The sequence below is a fragment of the Coregonus clupeaformis genome, chromosome 37 (genome assembly GCF_020615455.1).
Source record: "Coregonus clupeaformis isolate EN_2021a chromosome 37, ASM2061545v1, whole genome shotgun sequence".
Taxonomy (NCBI): Eukaryota; Metazoa; Chordata; class Actinopteri; order Salmoniformes; family Salmonidae; genus Coregonus; species Coregonus clupeaformis.
This window is the reverse complement of record NC_059228.1, coordinates 3,096,379-3,112,297: the sequence shown is the minus strand read 5'-3', so window position 1 is coordinate 3,112,297 and position 15,919 is coordinate 3,096,379. Positions and strand designations below refer to the sequence as shown.

The following is a 15,919-nucleotide window of genomic DNA, read 5'->3' as shown; positions in this document are numbered from 1 at the left end:
CCACAGGAATGGAAGACCCAGAGTTACCTCTGCTGCAGAGGATAAGTTCAGTTACCAGCCTCAGAAATTGCAGCCCAAATAAATGATTCACAGAGATCAAGTCACAGACACATCTCAACATCAACTGTTCAGAGAGCTGTGTGAATCAGGCCTTCATGGCCGACTTGCTGCAAACAAACCACTACTAAAGGACACCAATAATAAGAAGAGACTTGCTTGGGCCAAGAAACACGAGCAATGGACGTTAGACCGGTGGAAATATGTCCTTTGGTCTGGAGTCCAAATTGGAAATTTTTGTTTTCAACCGCTGTGTCTTTGTGAGACGCGGTTTGTGTGAACGGATGATCTCCGCATGTGTAGTTCCCAGTGTAAAGCATGGAGGAGAAGGTGTTATGGTGTGGGGGTGCTTTGCTGGTGACACGGTCTGTGATTTCTTTTGAATTCAAGGCACACTTAACCAGCATTGCTACCACAGCATTCTGCAGTGATATACCATCCCATCTGGTTTGGGCATAGTGGGACTATCATTAGTTTTTCAACAGGACAATGACCCAACACACCTCCAGGCTGTGTAAGGGCTATTTTACCAATAAGGAGAGTGATGGAGTGCTACATCAGATGACCTGGCCTCCACAATCCCCCAACCTCAACCCAATTGAGGTGGTTTGGGAAGAGTCGGACCGCAGAGTGAAGGAAAAGCAGCCACAAGTGTTCAGCATATGTGGGAACTTCTTCAAATCTGTTGGAAAAGCATTCCAGGTGAAGCTGGTTGAGAGATTGCCAAGAGTGTGCAAAGCTTCATCAAGGCAAATGGTGGCTATTTGAAGAATCTCAAATATATTTTGATATGTTTAACACTTATTTGGTTACTACATGATTCCATATGTGTTATTTCATAGTTTTGATGTCTTCACTATTATTCTACAATGTATAAAATAGTAAAAATAAATACAAAACCCTTGAATGAGTAGGTGTCCAAACTTTTGACTGTACTGTATATACTTGTCTTGTTTTCGTTTTTTTACGACGGTCTTCATCCATAATCGCCAGTTACACGATGATATTATTACCGTGCCAGGCCTAATAGCTAAACAACAACTCTGAGGACTGGTACTGTGTGTTTGCCCAGATTGCTTTTCTCTTCCCATGACCAGACCATGAGCAGCACCCTAATGAATGTCAATGCCACTCACTGACCCGCTCCACTTTGGCCACAGAGCCTCTAAAAACTCACAGAGCACTCAGGCAGGAATTCAATCAAACCTGACTTAGCAATGTTTATGCAGTGTCTTTGTTTATAAAGACCACCCCCCTCGCGCACACAGACTTCTTATTCTGAAAAGTGAAAGCATACCTGTGAGGGGTCTACCTGGTAGTAGTTGTAGGTAAGTGTTTTATACAGTACACAAGACCAGTCTTTTTTTTTTTTTTTTTTTTGGACCATAGGGAAAAATAGCTCCTACTGCAATGCGTGTTTGAATTAAGCAATTCCACTTTTACTCCCCTGCACTAGACCCATAGAGGGGAGGGGGAGAGCTAGGCGGAGAAGGGGGTAGTAAAGGGGGAGTTTTGGGCCCATCCGAGTGATTTTGGGCCCCTTTTTGAGGCCTCAGAGGCAGTTTACTGTTTAGTGGTGGAGAATGTTTAGGTTGTTGTCACAGTGGCAAGGACACAGCCGTTAGGCTGACTTGGGAGGTGAGTCGCAGGTTAGAGTGAGACAAGCTCTACCTCTAATAGGTCTTTACTGCATAAACACACACACACACACGAGTGCGCACATACACACCCGCACACATGTATGAGTGTGCGCTCACACGTACACGTATGCGCACGCACACACTCACCGAGAGTAAATACACAGACTCACTGACAGACTTACACTCACAGCCACACTCAGAAGGGGTAAGAAAAATCACTCTCGCACACATGGAGACCCACGCCCTCACTTCTTACTAAATTCTAAGTGAAACAAGGCTCTGACAAAGACTCCAGTGTTTGCGGCCAGAGCCTGTACCAAGAAATATACAGGCTGCATGCCTTCCACTGACGGGCATTTTCCCCAGCCCCAGACATACTGCCACAGCTCAGGGGCCCCACCCAGCCTCCAGATGTGGTGCCAGCTAGGGGCCCCAGAGGTAACTAATACAGCCACCAACCAGACCCCCCAATTCCTCCCCCCACTCTCCCAGCTAAACACTTTCCATTTCACCCCTAGCCTCCCTCTCACTCACTCCCACCTGCCAATCATTCAAGGGCTTAAAGCTAACGTCTGCCCCATGCTAGTCCTCTACCTCCTCTAGTCTTCTCTCTGCTCACCACACACACACACACACACACACACACACACACACACACACACACACACACACACACACACCAGTCACCCCCTAGCCCACACAGTGAATGGATACCCCTGTCCCCGTCTCCAATGCTCTGTTGTGTCGCCCAGGTAATCACCTAGTGTTTGGTAACACAGCAGCCCAGAGCTGGAGTGAATTAGCCTTTGTTTTTACTGCAATCTTCACTTAAAATAGCTCCGCCAAGGGGGCACAGGAGGAATGTGGAGCCCAGGACCGTTGGAGGTCCTCTGGGTTAACGTAGCTGCGGGTTTGCAGGGGTCCTGGAGGTCCACACATAGCTATTGGGTGGGGGGGGGGGTTAGTATTTAGACAGGTTTAATTGTGTCAGGGTGGTTGGTGCTGGTCAGTGGCCAAGCAGCATTCTGGGGGTTTTCACACTGTTGGATGGTTGAATTAGCAACGGCAGCTCTCCCTGTGTTGTGATAAAAAAGCGGCGTCTGCGCCGGGCCCAGATGGGCCGTCGGGAAGGAGAGGAATCCCGTTTCAACCATTCCTACACACACACACACACACACACATACACCAGTCCACCTCAGGCTTAATATGCCCCCTAGCCCCACTAGCTGTCTAAAGTCTGTGTGATATAAAGCAGTTAAGCCAGTTGATTGAAAAACCCAGCATGCAATCTGTCGGGTACTAAACGGGAGTTGTATTGCACACGTGCGCGCACACACATCCAGGAGAAAGCTTGGCCTCATTCCATACCCTGCCTGGCGAGATGGATTTCATACAGGGTCTTTTATTAAAAGGTGTCTCCCCTGTGTTTCTGTGGCTAGCACACACAGCTCCCCCCCTCTACCTACGCCCCCAGCTTGATCCCTTTCCACATTTGGGAGCTATTAGCGGGCTGGGCGCAGGCTACTGTACACCCCTGTGCATTTATTTATTTAATTTAACCTTTATTTTGACATGGAGTCAAACCTGAGACCGATATCTATTTTTCAGATGAGCCCTGTATAAACCAATACACATCAAAATACAATACACCCATCAAACTTCACATACATATAGACATTAATATACACGTTAATGTACAAAAATACACAAATCAATCATAAAAAGCAAACACATTCTCCTTCAGTGAAAAGGTCCCCTAATTGCCGTCTGAAATGCCCTAGAGGCACCAATTGCTCTAATTTTTGCTTTGGAGATCATTCCACACGTAAGGTGCAAAAAAACTAAAAGCAGATCTCCCCAACTTAGTGGAGATTGAAGGGATCTCCAGAGTTCACCATCCCTGTGATCGGGTCTGGTGACTCATATGTCTGTAATTTAACAATTAAGTAAGGTATGTTGGAAGTTTGCACAAGAAGGCCTTATAAACAAAAAGAGAGCAGTGTATTGATCTACGAAACTTGAGAGGGCCAGCCTACTTTCTGATACAGAATGCATTGATGTGTAATGAACCTATCGTCCAATGGCTTCAATACAGTGGCAGCTGCATTCAAATAGACTATCGCCGTAGTCTAAAGCCGGAATGAATGTTGACTGAATTATTTGTTTTCTGCTATTTAACGAAAGGCTTTCCTATTTATTAGGAAGCCCATTTTTATTCTTACCCTCTTAACTAACTCATCAGTATGCTTTTTGAAAGAGCATTTTTCGTAAATTCAGATATTTATAAGCATGGGCACCATCATTTCGGAAAGTATTCAGACCCCTTGACTTTTTCCACATTTTGTTACGTTACAGCCTTATTCTGAAATGGTTTAAATTGATTTCCCCCCCTCATCAATCTACATACATTACCCAATAATGGCAAAGCAAAAACAGGTTTTTAGATCTTTCTTTTATATATGTATTAAAAATAAGTATTCAGGCCCTTTACTCAGTACTTTGTTGAAGCAACTTTGGCAGCGATTACCGCCTCGAGTCTTCTTGGGAATGACGCTAGAAGCTTGGCACACCTGGGGAGTTTCTCCCATTCTTCTCTGCAGATCCTCTCAAGCACTGTCAGGTTGGATGGGGAGCGTCGCTGCACAGCTATTTTCAGGTCTCTCCAGAGATTTCCGATCAGGTTCAAGTCCGGCCTCTGGCTGGGCCACTTAAGGACATTCAGAGACTTGTCACTAAGCCACTCCTGCATTGTCTTGGCTGAGTGCTTAGGTTCGTTGTCCTGTTGGAAGGTGAACCTTCGCCCCAGTCTGAGGTCCTGAGCGCTCTGGAGCAGATTTTCATCAAGGAGCTCTCTGTACTTTGCAACGTTCATCTTTCCCTCGATCCTGACTAGTCTCCCAGTCCCTGCCGCTGAAAAACATCCCCACAGCATGATGCTGCTACCACCATGCTTCACCATAGGGACGGTGCCAGGTTTCCTCCAGACGTGACGCTTGGCATTCAGGCCAAAGTGTTCAATCTTGGCTTCATCAGACCAGAGAATCTTGTTTCTCATGGTCTGAGAGTCTTTAGGTGCATTTTGGCAAACTCGAAGTTGGCTGTCATGTGCCTTTTTACTGACGAGTGGCTTCCATCTGGCCATTACCTGATTGGTGGAGTGCTGCAGAAATGGTTGTCCTTCTGGAAGGTTCTCCCATCTCGACAGAGGAGCTCTGTAAGAGTGACCATCAGGTTCTTGGTCTCCTCCCTGACCAAGGCCCTTCTCCCCCAATTTCTCAGTTTGGCTGGGCGGCCAGCTCTAGGAAGAGTCTTGGTGGTTACAAACTTCTTCCATTTAAGAATGATGGAGGCCACTGTGTTCTTGGGGCCCTTCAATGCTGCTGACATTTTTTGGTACCCTTCCCCAGATATGTGCCTTGACACAATCCTGTCTCGGAGCTCTTCGGACAATTCCTTCGACCTCATGGCTTGGTTTTTGCTCTGACATGCACTGTCAACTGTGGGACCTGATATAGACAGGTGTGTGCCTTTCCAAATCATGTCCAATCAATTGAATTTACCACATGTGGACTCCAATCAAGTTGTAGAAACATCTCAAGGATGATCAATAGAAACAGGATGCACATGAGCTAAATTTCGAGTCTTATAGCAAAGGGTCTTAATACTTATGTAAATAAGGCATTTCTGTTTAAAAAAATTTAATGTGCAAATATTTCTAAAAACCTATTTTTGCTTTGTCATTATGGGGTATTGTGTGTAGATTGAGGGAAAAAAATAATTACATCCATTTTAGAATAATCCTGTAACGTAACAAAATGTGGAAAAAGTGAAGGGGTCTGAATACTTTCCGAATGCACAAAGTGTTTTGGAAAATAACATGTACTTTAGTTTTACCTGCATTAAGTACCAATTTCAGTTCAACAAATGCTTTCTGTAAACTACACGTGTGGGGCCTGGGTAACAGCCTGGGCTTCTAATGAAAAGAGAAACGTGTGTGTGAGAGAGAAAGAAAGAAAGAGAAGCGGCCTGCTAATGCCAAAGCACTAACAAACAGGGGATTCATACGATTCAGTCACTTGATCAGACATTTTTCCAGTTTGTACATATGCTACTGTTATGATCAATAAGATCTCTCGCTATCCCCCCCCCCTCTCCACACACACTAGGCGGAGACGTCTCCGGATGGTCCAGCGGTGGGCTACGGTTCCTTCCACCAACAGTACTGGCTGGACGGCCGCATCGTGGCAGTGGGAGTGGTGGACATCCTGCCCACCTGTGTGTCCTCCGTCTACCTGTACTACCACCCCGACTTCGCCTCTCTGTCGCTGGGCTCCTACTCTGCGCTCAGGTCAGTGAGGACTGGAGAGGCTGTGGATTTAGCTCCTCATTTGTTTCCATTGCTCTTTTTTTTTTTTTCTCTCCTCTCCTTGTCTCTGTTTCTTTGTTTATATAATTGCACTCTCTCTCGGCTCTCTCTCTCCCTCTTTCCAGTGTTTTCGATAACATTTTCCACTTCATAAATTAACAAGGCTTCTTTTCATTTAAAAGTTTCAATTCGCTAGTTAGAAAACTCTCTATAGACTTGTCCCGCTAGAATGAACGATATGCATATTCTAGTGATCTATTGATAGGACAGGTGCCTGTCAGTCACAAAGCGAGGGGCGACACTGCTGGTTTGTCAGTCTGCTGTCTGCACCGCCTCTCGGTAGCTGTGTTATTTTTGTGCGCTGTGGTTGGCTGCAGTAAATGTATTTTCACGGAGGAGGGTGAATATGATGCTTCTTCATCATTTTCTGTGAGTGAATTAACAGGTCCCATGTAATGTAAGTGAGACATGGATTGTGTATGTGTTCCATTCAGAGAGTGAATGGGCAAGACAAAAGATGTAAGTGCCTTTGAACGGGGTATGTTAGTAGGTGCCAGCCGCACCGGTTTGAGTGTGTCAAGAACTGCAACGCTGCTGGGTTTTTCACACTCAACAGTGTCCTGTGTGTATCAAGAATGGTCCACCACCCAAAGGACATCCAGCCAACTTGACATAACTGTGGGAAGCATTGGAGTCAACATGGGCCAGCATCCCTGAGGAATGCTTTCGACACCTTGTAGTCCATGCCTCGAATAATTGAGGCTGTTCTGAGGCCAAAAAGGGGTGCAACTCAATATTAGTAAGGTGTTCCTAATGTTATGTACACTCAGCGTATGTCCATGGTATTGCATCGGGACCAAGTAAACCAAAGATCTTGCTTGTATTTTCCTAGTATTCGAAGCCAATGTCGAAACTTGCCAGTGACCACTAAAGTCACTAGTCAGTGTAGCCTGAAAATGTTTGCATTTTTTAAACCATGTTCTCGCAATTCTATATTGTTTCTCAACAGGAAATCTTTTTCTTAGGTTTTTGCCAGAATAAATTCAATTGTAAGAGTAGACTAGTTTTTCTGACTAGATTACTAGTCTACTGCCTTCCCTCAAAGTCCCACCCACAGTGAATGATTGACAAGTCTGAAACCCTACCAACTGCCCCCTCTCCTGACAATCCCACCCACAGTTATTGATTGACAGGCCAAACTGTTAGATGGATAGTTCACCCAAATTACAAAATGACTCATTGGTTTCCTTACCCTCAGTGTCCACAGTAGCAGAGCCAATAAAATACATAATTTGAAGAACACACATCATTCTGAAATTAGTCCAGATTATATAGGACTAGACCAGGGTTCATCAACTAGATTCAGCTGCGGGCCGATTTTTTGTTTTTGTTTTTTGTAGCGTATGGTCAGGGGGGCGGAACATAATTACAAATAATTTGTAGACTGCAAAAATCCCTAACAGATACACTACCAGTCAAACGTTTGGACACACCTACTCATTCAAGGGTTTTTCTTTATTTTTTTACTATTTTCTACATTGTAGAATAATAGTGAAGACATCAGAACTATGAAATAACACATACGGAATCATGTAGTAACCAAAAAAGTGTTAAACAAATCAAAATATATTTTATATTTGAAATTCTTCCAATAGCCACCCTTTGCCTTGATGACAGCTTTGCACACTCTTGGCATTCTCTCAACCAGCTTCATGAGGTAGTCACCTGGCATGCATTTCAATTAACAGGTGTGCCTTCTTAAAAGTTAATTTGTGGAATTTATTTCCTCCTTAATGCGTTTGAGCATTAGGGGGGTATACAGAAGATAGCCCTATTTGGTAAAAGACCAAGTACATATTATGGCAAGAACAGCTCAAATAAGCAAAGAGAAACAACAGTCCATCATTACTTTAAGACATGAAGGTCAGTCAATATGGAACATTTCAAGAACTTTGAACGTTTCTTCAAGTGCAGTCGCAAAGACCATCAAGCGCTATGATGAAACTGGCTCTCATGAATGGAAGACCCAGAGTTACCTCTGCTGCAGAGGATAAGTTCATTGGAGTAACCAGCCTCAGAAATTGCAGGCCAAATAAATGCTTCAAAGAGTTCAAGTAACAGACACATCTCAACATCAACTGTTCAGAGGAGACTGTGTGAATCAGGCCTTCATGGTCGAATTGCTGCAAAGAAACCTCTACTAAAGGACACCGATAATAAGAAGAGACTTGCTTGGGCCAAGAAACACAAGCAATGGACATTAGACCGGTGGAAATTTGTCCTTTGGTCTGGAGTCCAAATTGGAGATTTTTGGTTCCAGCCGGCATGGCTTTGTGAGACGCGGTGTGGGTGAATGGATGATCTCTGCATGTGTATTTTCCACCGTAAAGCATGGAGAAGGAGGTGTTATGGTGTGGGGCTGTTTTGCTGGTGACGTTGTCTGTGATTAATTTAGAATTCAAGGCACACTTAACCATCATGGCTACCACAGCATTCTGCAGCGATATACGCCATCCCATCTGGTTTGGGCTTAGTGGGACTATCATTTTGTTTTTCAACAGGACAACACAACTCCAGGCTGTGTAAGGACTATTTTACCAATAAGGAGAGTGATGGAGTGCTGCATCAGATGACCTGGCCTCCACAATCCCCTGACCTCAACCCAATTGACATGGTTTGGGATTAGTCGGACTGCGGAGTGAAGGAAAAGCAGCCAACAAGTGCTCAGCATATTTGGGAACTCCTTCAAGACTGTTGGAAAAGCATTCCAGGTGAAGCTGGTTGAGAGAATGCCAAGAGTGTGCAAAGCTGTCATCAAGGCAATGGGTGGCTATTCTAAAATCTACACTTTTTTGGTTAGTACATGATTCCCTATGTGTTATTCCATAGTTTTGATGTCTTCACTATTATTCTACAATGTAGAAAATAGTAAAAATAAAGAAAAACCCTTGAATGAGTAGGTGTGTCCACACTTAACCTGTATGATCATGTGTCTCTCTATTATGCGTGTGAATAGTTGGGAACAGATTTCTTAAACTAAAATCGCTATGGTGTTTTTACAGTCTAATGTCAAACAATGAATATTATTATTTTATTTTTCTTTGCTCAGAACACTTGGGGGCCTAAATAAATCCGCCCGCCAGTTGGGGAACCCTGGCCTAGACGATATCTAAAACAACTAACAACACACTCAATTCATACATTTTAGGTTATTTTAATTGTGTCATGTCTTTCTACTCAATACTGCAACTCATTTGACCAATCGGACAAAGTCATATAAAATAAAGTATTCAATAATTTAGCTGTGCATTTCAGATGGAATCAAGGTCTTTAGAATGTACCAGAGGCCACCAAAATAGAGCTTGTTCTGATTTTTTTATTTTTTTTTATTCCTCCCCAGCCTGGAACTCCTTGGCTGGTTACTTTTTCTATTTGGCTGACTATTCCATGTACTTGCGGAAAACAGTCTTTTCACTTTTTGTTCTCTCTTTCTCTCCTATGATTTTTCTTTTCCTTCCTCATCCCCATCTCTCTCTCTTCTCTCTCTCTTTATTTCTCTCTCTCCTTTCTGGTTCATCGTCCCTATTTAACCTTTACACTCTCTCTCTGTTTCTCTTGATCTCTCTCTTGATCTTCCCACCGCTCTCCCTATCTCCCTCCCTCTCTGTGGGCAGTAGAGGTACAGTATAGGTAATACCTAAGGCAGGTAGGTAAATACACCTCGTCTGTCAGTATTGGATGAGGCAGTGAGGTGTTTGTGGTGCGGCTGACGACAGCACTCTGTCTGCTTGTATGAAATAAGAGATCTCTCACACGTAGTGCGCACACACACATCTCATGCTTCCTGTAAAGTGTAACCCAATAATGTGAGAAAAAGCTTTTTTAAGTGTTTCTGCACAGATGTCGAAGGACTGGTTGATTTACAGAGTTGGCCGTGTGTGTGTGTGCATGCGAGAGACTACAGATTGTGTGTGTGACTCCTAGAGAATGTGCAGTTTGTACATTTGTGTTTGTACACATGCACCAGCCTGAACAGAGACTCTAGACTCTCTTATATTATTATTGCAAGAGTCTGACTCCAAGAGTAACAGTACTCTCTGTGTACCTATAGCCTAGACGAGGTTGTTTGATAAGACTTCCTGTGTGTGTGAGAGAGAGAGAGAGAGAGAGAGAGAGAGAGAGAGAGAGAGAGAGAGAGAGAGAGAGAGAAGAGAGAGAGAGAGAGAGAGAGAGAGAGAGAGAGAGAGAGAGAGAGAGAGAGAGACATTTCAAATAAAACAAGAAGAATAAAAATTAACTACAAGATACAATTTAAATACTACAACTGCAATTCTCAATGAATTAATTTAATACCAGAGTCCTAAACTAAAATAGGATTTACCCTGCAAGTGGGTTTGGAAGCTTATTATTTTATACTTTAGCAATGAAGTTAGGGAAGTTGGAAGCTTGTGTAGTAGAGCTTTGTAAACAAAAAGGGAGTAATGAAAGGATCTACGGGACTTCAATGAGGTGAGTATTTAAACTGTCACCTGTGATAAAGCGAAGGGCACTGTGGTAGACTGCATCCAAAAGTTTAAGAGTAGTGGCTGCTGCAATTTGGTAAATGGTGTCACCATAGTCGAGAACTGGCAGGAAAATGTACTGTACGATCTGCTTCCTGCTATTTACGGAGAGGCAGGATCTATTTCAAAAAAATAAGCCCACTTTTTAAATCTGAGCTTTTTAACTAGCTCATTTGTATGTTTTTTAAACATTAAATCTTTGTCAGTCCATATGCCCAGATGTTTATAGGCGGGAAACCGATCGATGGGAGAACCATAGAACCATCCAATGAATAAATATGTAGTCCATCAGAGTTTTTGGGGGAAGAGTTGGAAAACAACATGTATTTAGTCTTGCCCGCATTAAGTTTTAAACCAACAAGGGCTTTCTGTAAGGCAACAAGGTCAGATTGCAGCTCTAACATAGCCTGGTCAACAGTTGGGGAAATGGCATACATGCCACAATCACTACCGCCCTGTAGCACTCACTTCTGTATTCATGAAGTCATTTGAGAGGCTGGTTATGGCACACATTAACTCCACCATCCCAGACACACTAGACCCACTCCAGTTTGCATACAGCCCCAACAGATCCATAGACGACGCAATCTCAATTTCTCTCCACACTGCACTGCACCCACCTAGATAAGAGGAATACCTATGTAAGAATGCTGTTCATTGGCTACAGCTCAGCGTCAAACACCATTGTCCCCTCCAAGCTTGTCACCAAGGTTCTGGGTTCTAAACACCTCCCTCTGCAACTGGATCCTGGACTTCCTGATGGGCCAACCCAAGGTGGTGAGTGTAGGCAACATCACATTTGCCACGCTGACCCTTAACACAGGGGCCCCACAGGGGTGTGTGCTTAGTCCCCTCCTGTACTCCCTGTTCACGCACAACTCTAAAACCATTATCAAGTTCGCTGATGACACAACGGTGGTAGGCCTGATCACCGGCGACGATGAGTCAGCCAACAGGGAGGAGGTCAGTGACCTGGCAGTGTGATGCCGGAGCAACAACCTCTCCCTCAACGTCAGCAAGACCAAGGAGCTGATCGTGGACTACAGGAAAGGAGGGGGGAGGCAGCAGCAGCAGCACGTCCACATCGATGGGGCAGCAGTGGAGCAGATGGACAGCTTCAAGTTCCTCAGTGTCCAAATCACTAAAGACTTAAAATGGTCCAAACACACACTCACAGTCGTGAAGAAGGCGCGACGGTACCTCTTCCACCTCAGGAGGTTGAAAATGTTTGGCATGGGCCTTCAAATCGTGAAAAGGTTCTACAGCTGTACCATTGAGAGCATATTGACTGGCTGCATCTCTGCTTGGTATGGCAATAGCACCGCCTTCGATCGCATGGTGCTACAGAGGGTTGTGCGGACAGGCCAGTACATCGCTGGGGCCGAACTCCCTGCCATCCAGGATGTCTATATCAGGCAGTGTGAAAAGAAGGCCCAGAAAATCGTCATACTCCATCCACCCAAGCCATAGACTATTTTCTCTGCTGCCGCACGGCAAGAGGTACCGGTGCATCAGGTCTGATAACAACAGGCTCTTGAACAGCTTCAATCCCCAAGCAATAAGGCTGATAAATAGCTAACAAAATAGCTATACGGACGAACAAAGTTTACCTTGTATCTTTATTGACCTTTTATTTCAATATTTGCACTGTCTCTATGCACACTCACAGGGCCACACACACTGTCACTTCAACACACACACAAACACTCATTCCATCATTTTCTCACTCACACATAATTTGCACATATATTTATACTGACTCTACACACCCGCACACCCACTCATATACAAGCTGCTGCTACTCTGTTTTATCTTATATCCTGTTGCTTAGTCCCCTTACCCCTATTCATATCTACCTCCACTCCAGTATCCCTGCAGATATGGTATTGGATCTGACTTTTTCAATATTTCCTGTATATAGTAAGCTTACTTACTTACTTTAATGTGTATTTCATATTTCCTATTCTTATTTTTAATTTTTTTCTAGTAATACATTGTTATTGATTATTGCATTGAGTTTGCAAGAAAGGCATTTCGCTTTACTTGTGCATGTGACATTAAAACTTGAAATAGTGTCATCTGCATACAGATGAATATTAAACGTTTTAACAGATAGACCAATACTATTTATATAAATGGTAAAGAGAACAGGTCCCAATACCAATGCCTCCGGCATCTTTTGTAATATCCAGGAAACTAGACTTAACGCCATCAGAAATCACACATTGTTTCCTGTTTGACAGATAATTCTCAAACCACTTGCAGGAAGTCTGATCCAGGCCTATATCAGTCAACCTTTGAATGTGATGGGCAACAGTGTCGAAGGCCTTGGAAAGGTCTATAAGCAGCACACATTTTTTTAATGATCTAAGCAATTTAACACCATCTAAAACATGCGTAGCAGCTGAAACGGTGCTATGTCCAGGTCTAAAACCAGATTGGTGCACATTTAATAATAGAGTGAGAAGTTAAAGTTGTTAGCTGAGAGCCAGGGATTGTAAAACTTTGGGAAGGCAAGATAATTTAGAAATTGGACGGTAGTTCTAGTTAAGTCAGAAGGATCTCCTCTTTTATGTAGGGGGAGGATGTGCCCCTTTCCAGATCTTAGTGATAACACCAGAAACAATTGAGGCGCGGTTGAAAACCAAAATGACCGATAACCTATCCTCATTCCTCCTACTGGCCTATCATAAAAGCATTAAGACAAGTTAAAGTTAGAAACAGTAGCTTATTTCCGAAATATTCTAGCCTACAAAGGTGCTGTCCAATGTAAGTCTGTAGCCTAGGAATAGGCTATTCTCATTCACAGCTTTATGATAGATAGAAAAACAATTGTTTATTTTTCTATTGTCTGAGGCAAATAAAGCTATTATTATCCAGTTCTGAAGACTGCTTCGGTCCAGCCCATGCTGTCACTACAATAAGACAGCCGGTTCCTCACCAGTCACTGCTCCATCACAGCGCGCCACACAGACACGTGTGTGTGTGTATATGTGTTGTTTTTGGTTCGCCAATAGGGGGCGATAGCATCAATCACACATAATCACGATAGGACCAAGGTTGACGTCTCCCAACTAGTGTGCGTGCGTGCGTATACGAGTGTGTGTGTGCACGTGTGTGACTGTATTAGCGGAAATGTGCGAGTTTAGTGTGGTTGCACCTCATAGTGTTAGACTAATGTGAATGGGCCCCTTACCTCTCGTGATCTCGGCCCTTTGTGGAGAGGGGATGGGAACCCAGAAACCTGGCAGCTTACCGACTGACCTTCTAGCACCTCTCCCCTAGCCCCCTTTCTCTCTTTGCCCCCCACCTTCTTTTCTCATTCTCTTCCCACTTCATCTTTTACATTCTTCTTTCTCTCTGTCTGGGCCTTTGTGCACCCCCCCTTTTTATTTTCCAGTGCATCTATTTTATTAGGGGTTCAAACAGCAAAGCTGGTGCAACCCTATTGTATTTGTTGGCTATTATTTTATTTATTATTATTATTATTATTATTATTATTATTATTATTATTAGGGGTTCAGCAGCGAAGCACATTCAGATCGACCACACGGTGGCACTACTCCTCTGGCACCGAATGACCGATCTTTGCAATGCCATGCCAATTGGACACATGGGGGTGCTATAACAAACAATTGAAAATGCCAACTTTTAAAGCTCACGCCATGCACGCAGTGTGACCTAGTCATGAAATGTGGTACATAGGACACTCACCTCACAAGGAACAAATTTGCCTCAAGGACCATGAGGTCCGCCGTGATGGATTTTCCACCGTTTTGAATTTTGTGAAACCACTTTGCCGATCTAGATTAAACTTGATCTATGGCATCTATGGACCAAGGTCTCTCAACGAAATATTTTTCAGGCTAGTATATTAAACAACATGGCCGCTACTGACCAATAAACATTAATGTGGGTGCGGTCTGGCAAATAAATGCATATAAATCAGGCAGATATTCGTGTTGTAACAAAACTTTGTACAAATGTTGGTACAACGTCAAGACTCAACATACAGTACCAGTCAAAAGTTTGGACACACCTACTCATTCAAGGGTTTTTCTTTATTGTTAATATTTTCTACATTGTAGAATAATCGTGAAGACATCAAAACAAAAAAATATATAAACGTATGGAAAAAGTCCTGGCCCTAGGGAGGATGAAAACATTAAAACCCTTTACACAGACAGAGACCACTGCAATTGGACAATAAAACTAACAGGGCTGAGCTCGCTGAATGCAGGGTTGCATTGTGTAGGCCTTTTGCATCTGTAATTTAAAAAAATACTCATACAGTGTCAGTTATGTCATCACTATTGTGTTGATAGATTAATTCCAGTCTATATAATTTTGGATTAAAAAGGCCTAGGTAGCCTACCCACCCGAAGTTTGAATATAAACCAAATATACAGTATATAACATTGATGTGCACCATTTATTTATTTATTATCAGTTAAACTACTACTACTAATTTGATGGTTGTAGCCATCAGTTGTCCCATTAGCAAACGTATTTCATTTCAAACTTGACATATTTCTAGTATAGGCTACTTATCGTAATGAACGATATCTGCGATAAGTCATCGGTATGGTCGGTGTCGATAATTTTCGGTTTATCGTCCCAGCTCTATTTGGTTGCATTATTCAATAGTGTAATATGTTTTAGAAGAAAAGTTTGTCATTGTTGTATAGTGTGTGCTTACTGGCTAGTGGCTACTGTGATATTTACGGTCAATTTGAGCTGCGGACCAAGATTGTCGCGTTGCCAGCCACAACCAAAGGTAAGGCGCAAGGATGTAATGTGTATTGAAAAGTTGAAGTCTCTTTCGCCACTCGGCTCATATCTCGTAGTGGGAATAGGGCCTTAAATTCCATATCAGTTTGACATGTAACAATCACATTTCCTTCACTCAGTCATTACCAGTGGAAGTATTGTAGCTATAACAATTTAAACCGCTGTTCTGAACTAATATTTATACCAAACGTTTTAGGGTGTATACACAGATCGGCTACATAGCTACACATCCATAGCATAGTTTTTTTTGATCCTCCACTACACAATAAGCAAGAAAAGTTAGCTACCTGCATTGGCAAATATCTCGAACATTAACATTACATTACTACAATAAAGAACAATGATAAGTGATTGACTTTGAAATATCTTTTAATGAATAGCAAGACAAGCTTACAAAAATGTCCATTCAATTTGCAGTAAATGCTTTTAGCTAGCTACCTAGAGTCTTTACATCCACTGGGTTTCACAAGATTACAGCCTGGTTTGCTCAGGAGTCCCTAAAA

At 43.1% G+C, this 15,919-nt stretch overlaps 1 protein-coding gene across 1 annotated transcript in view; it reads left to right on the top strand.

The window, feature by feature from the left end:
- Nucleotides 1-15,919, top strand: part of LOC121553342 (arginyl-tRNA--protein transferase 1-like) — a 166,814-nt gene that overhangs the window by 90,738 nt on the left and 60,157 nt on the right. The window contains exon 9 of the mRNA XM_041866380.2: nt 5,864-6,045. Within this exon, the coding sequence (XP_041722314.1) occupies nt 5,864-6,045 (182 nt within the window). The remainder of the gene's footprint in view (nt 1-5,863; nt 6,046-15,919) is intronic.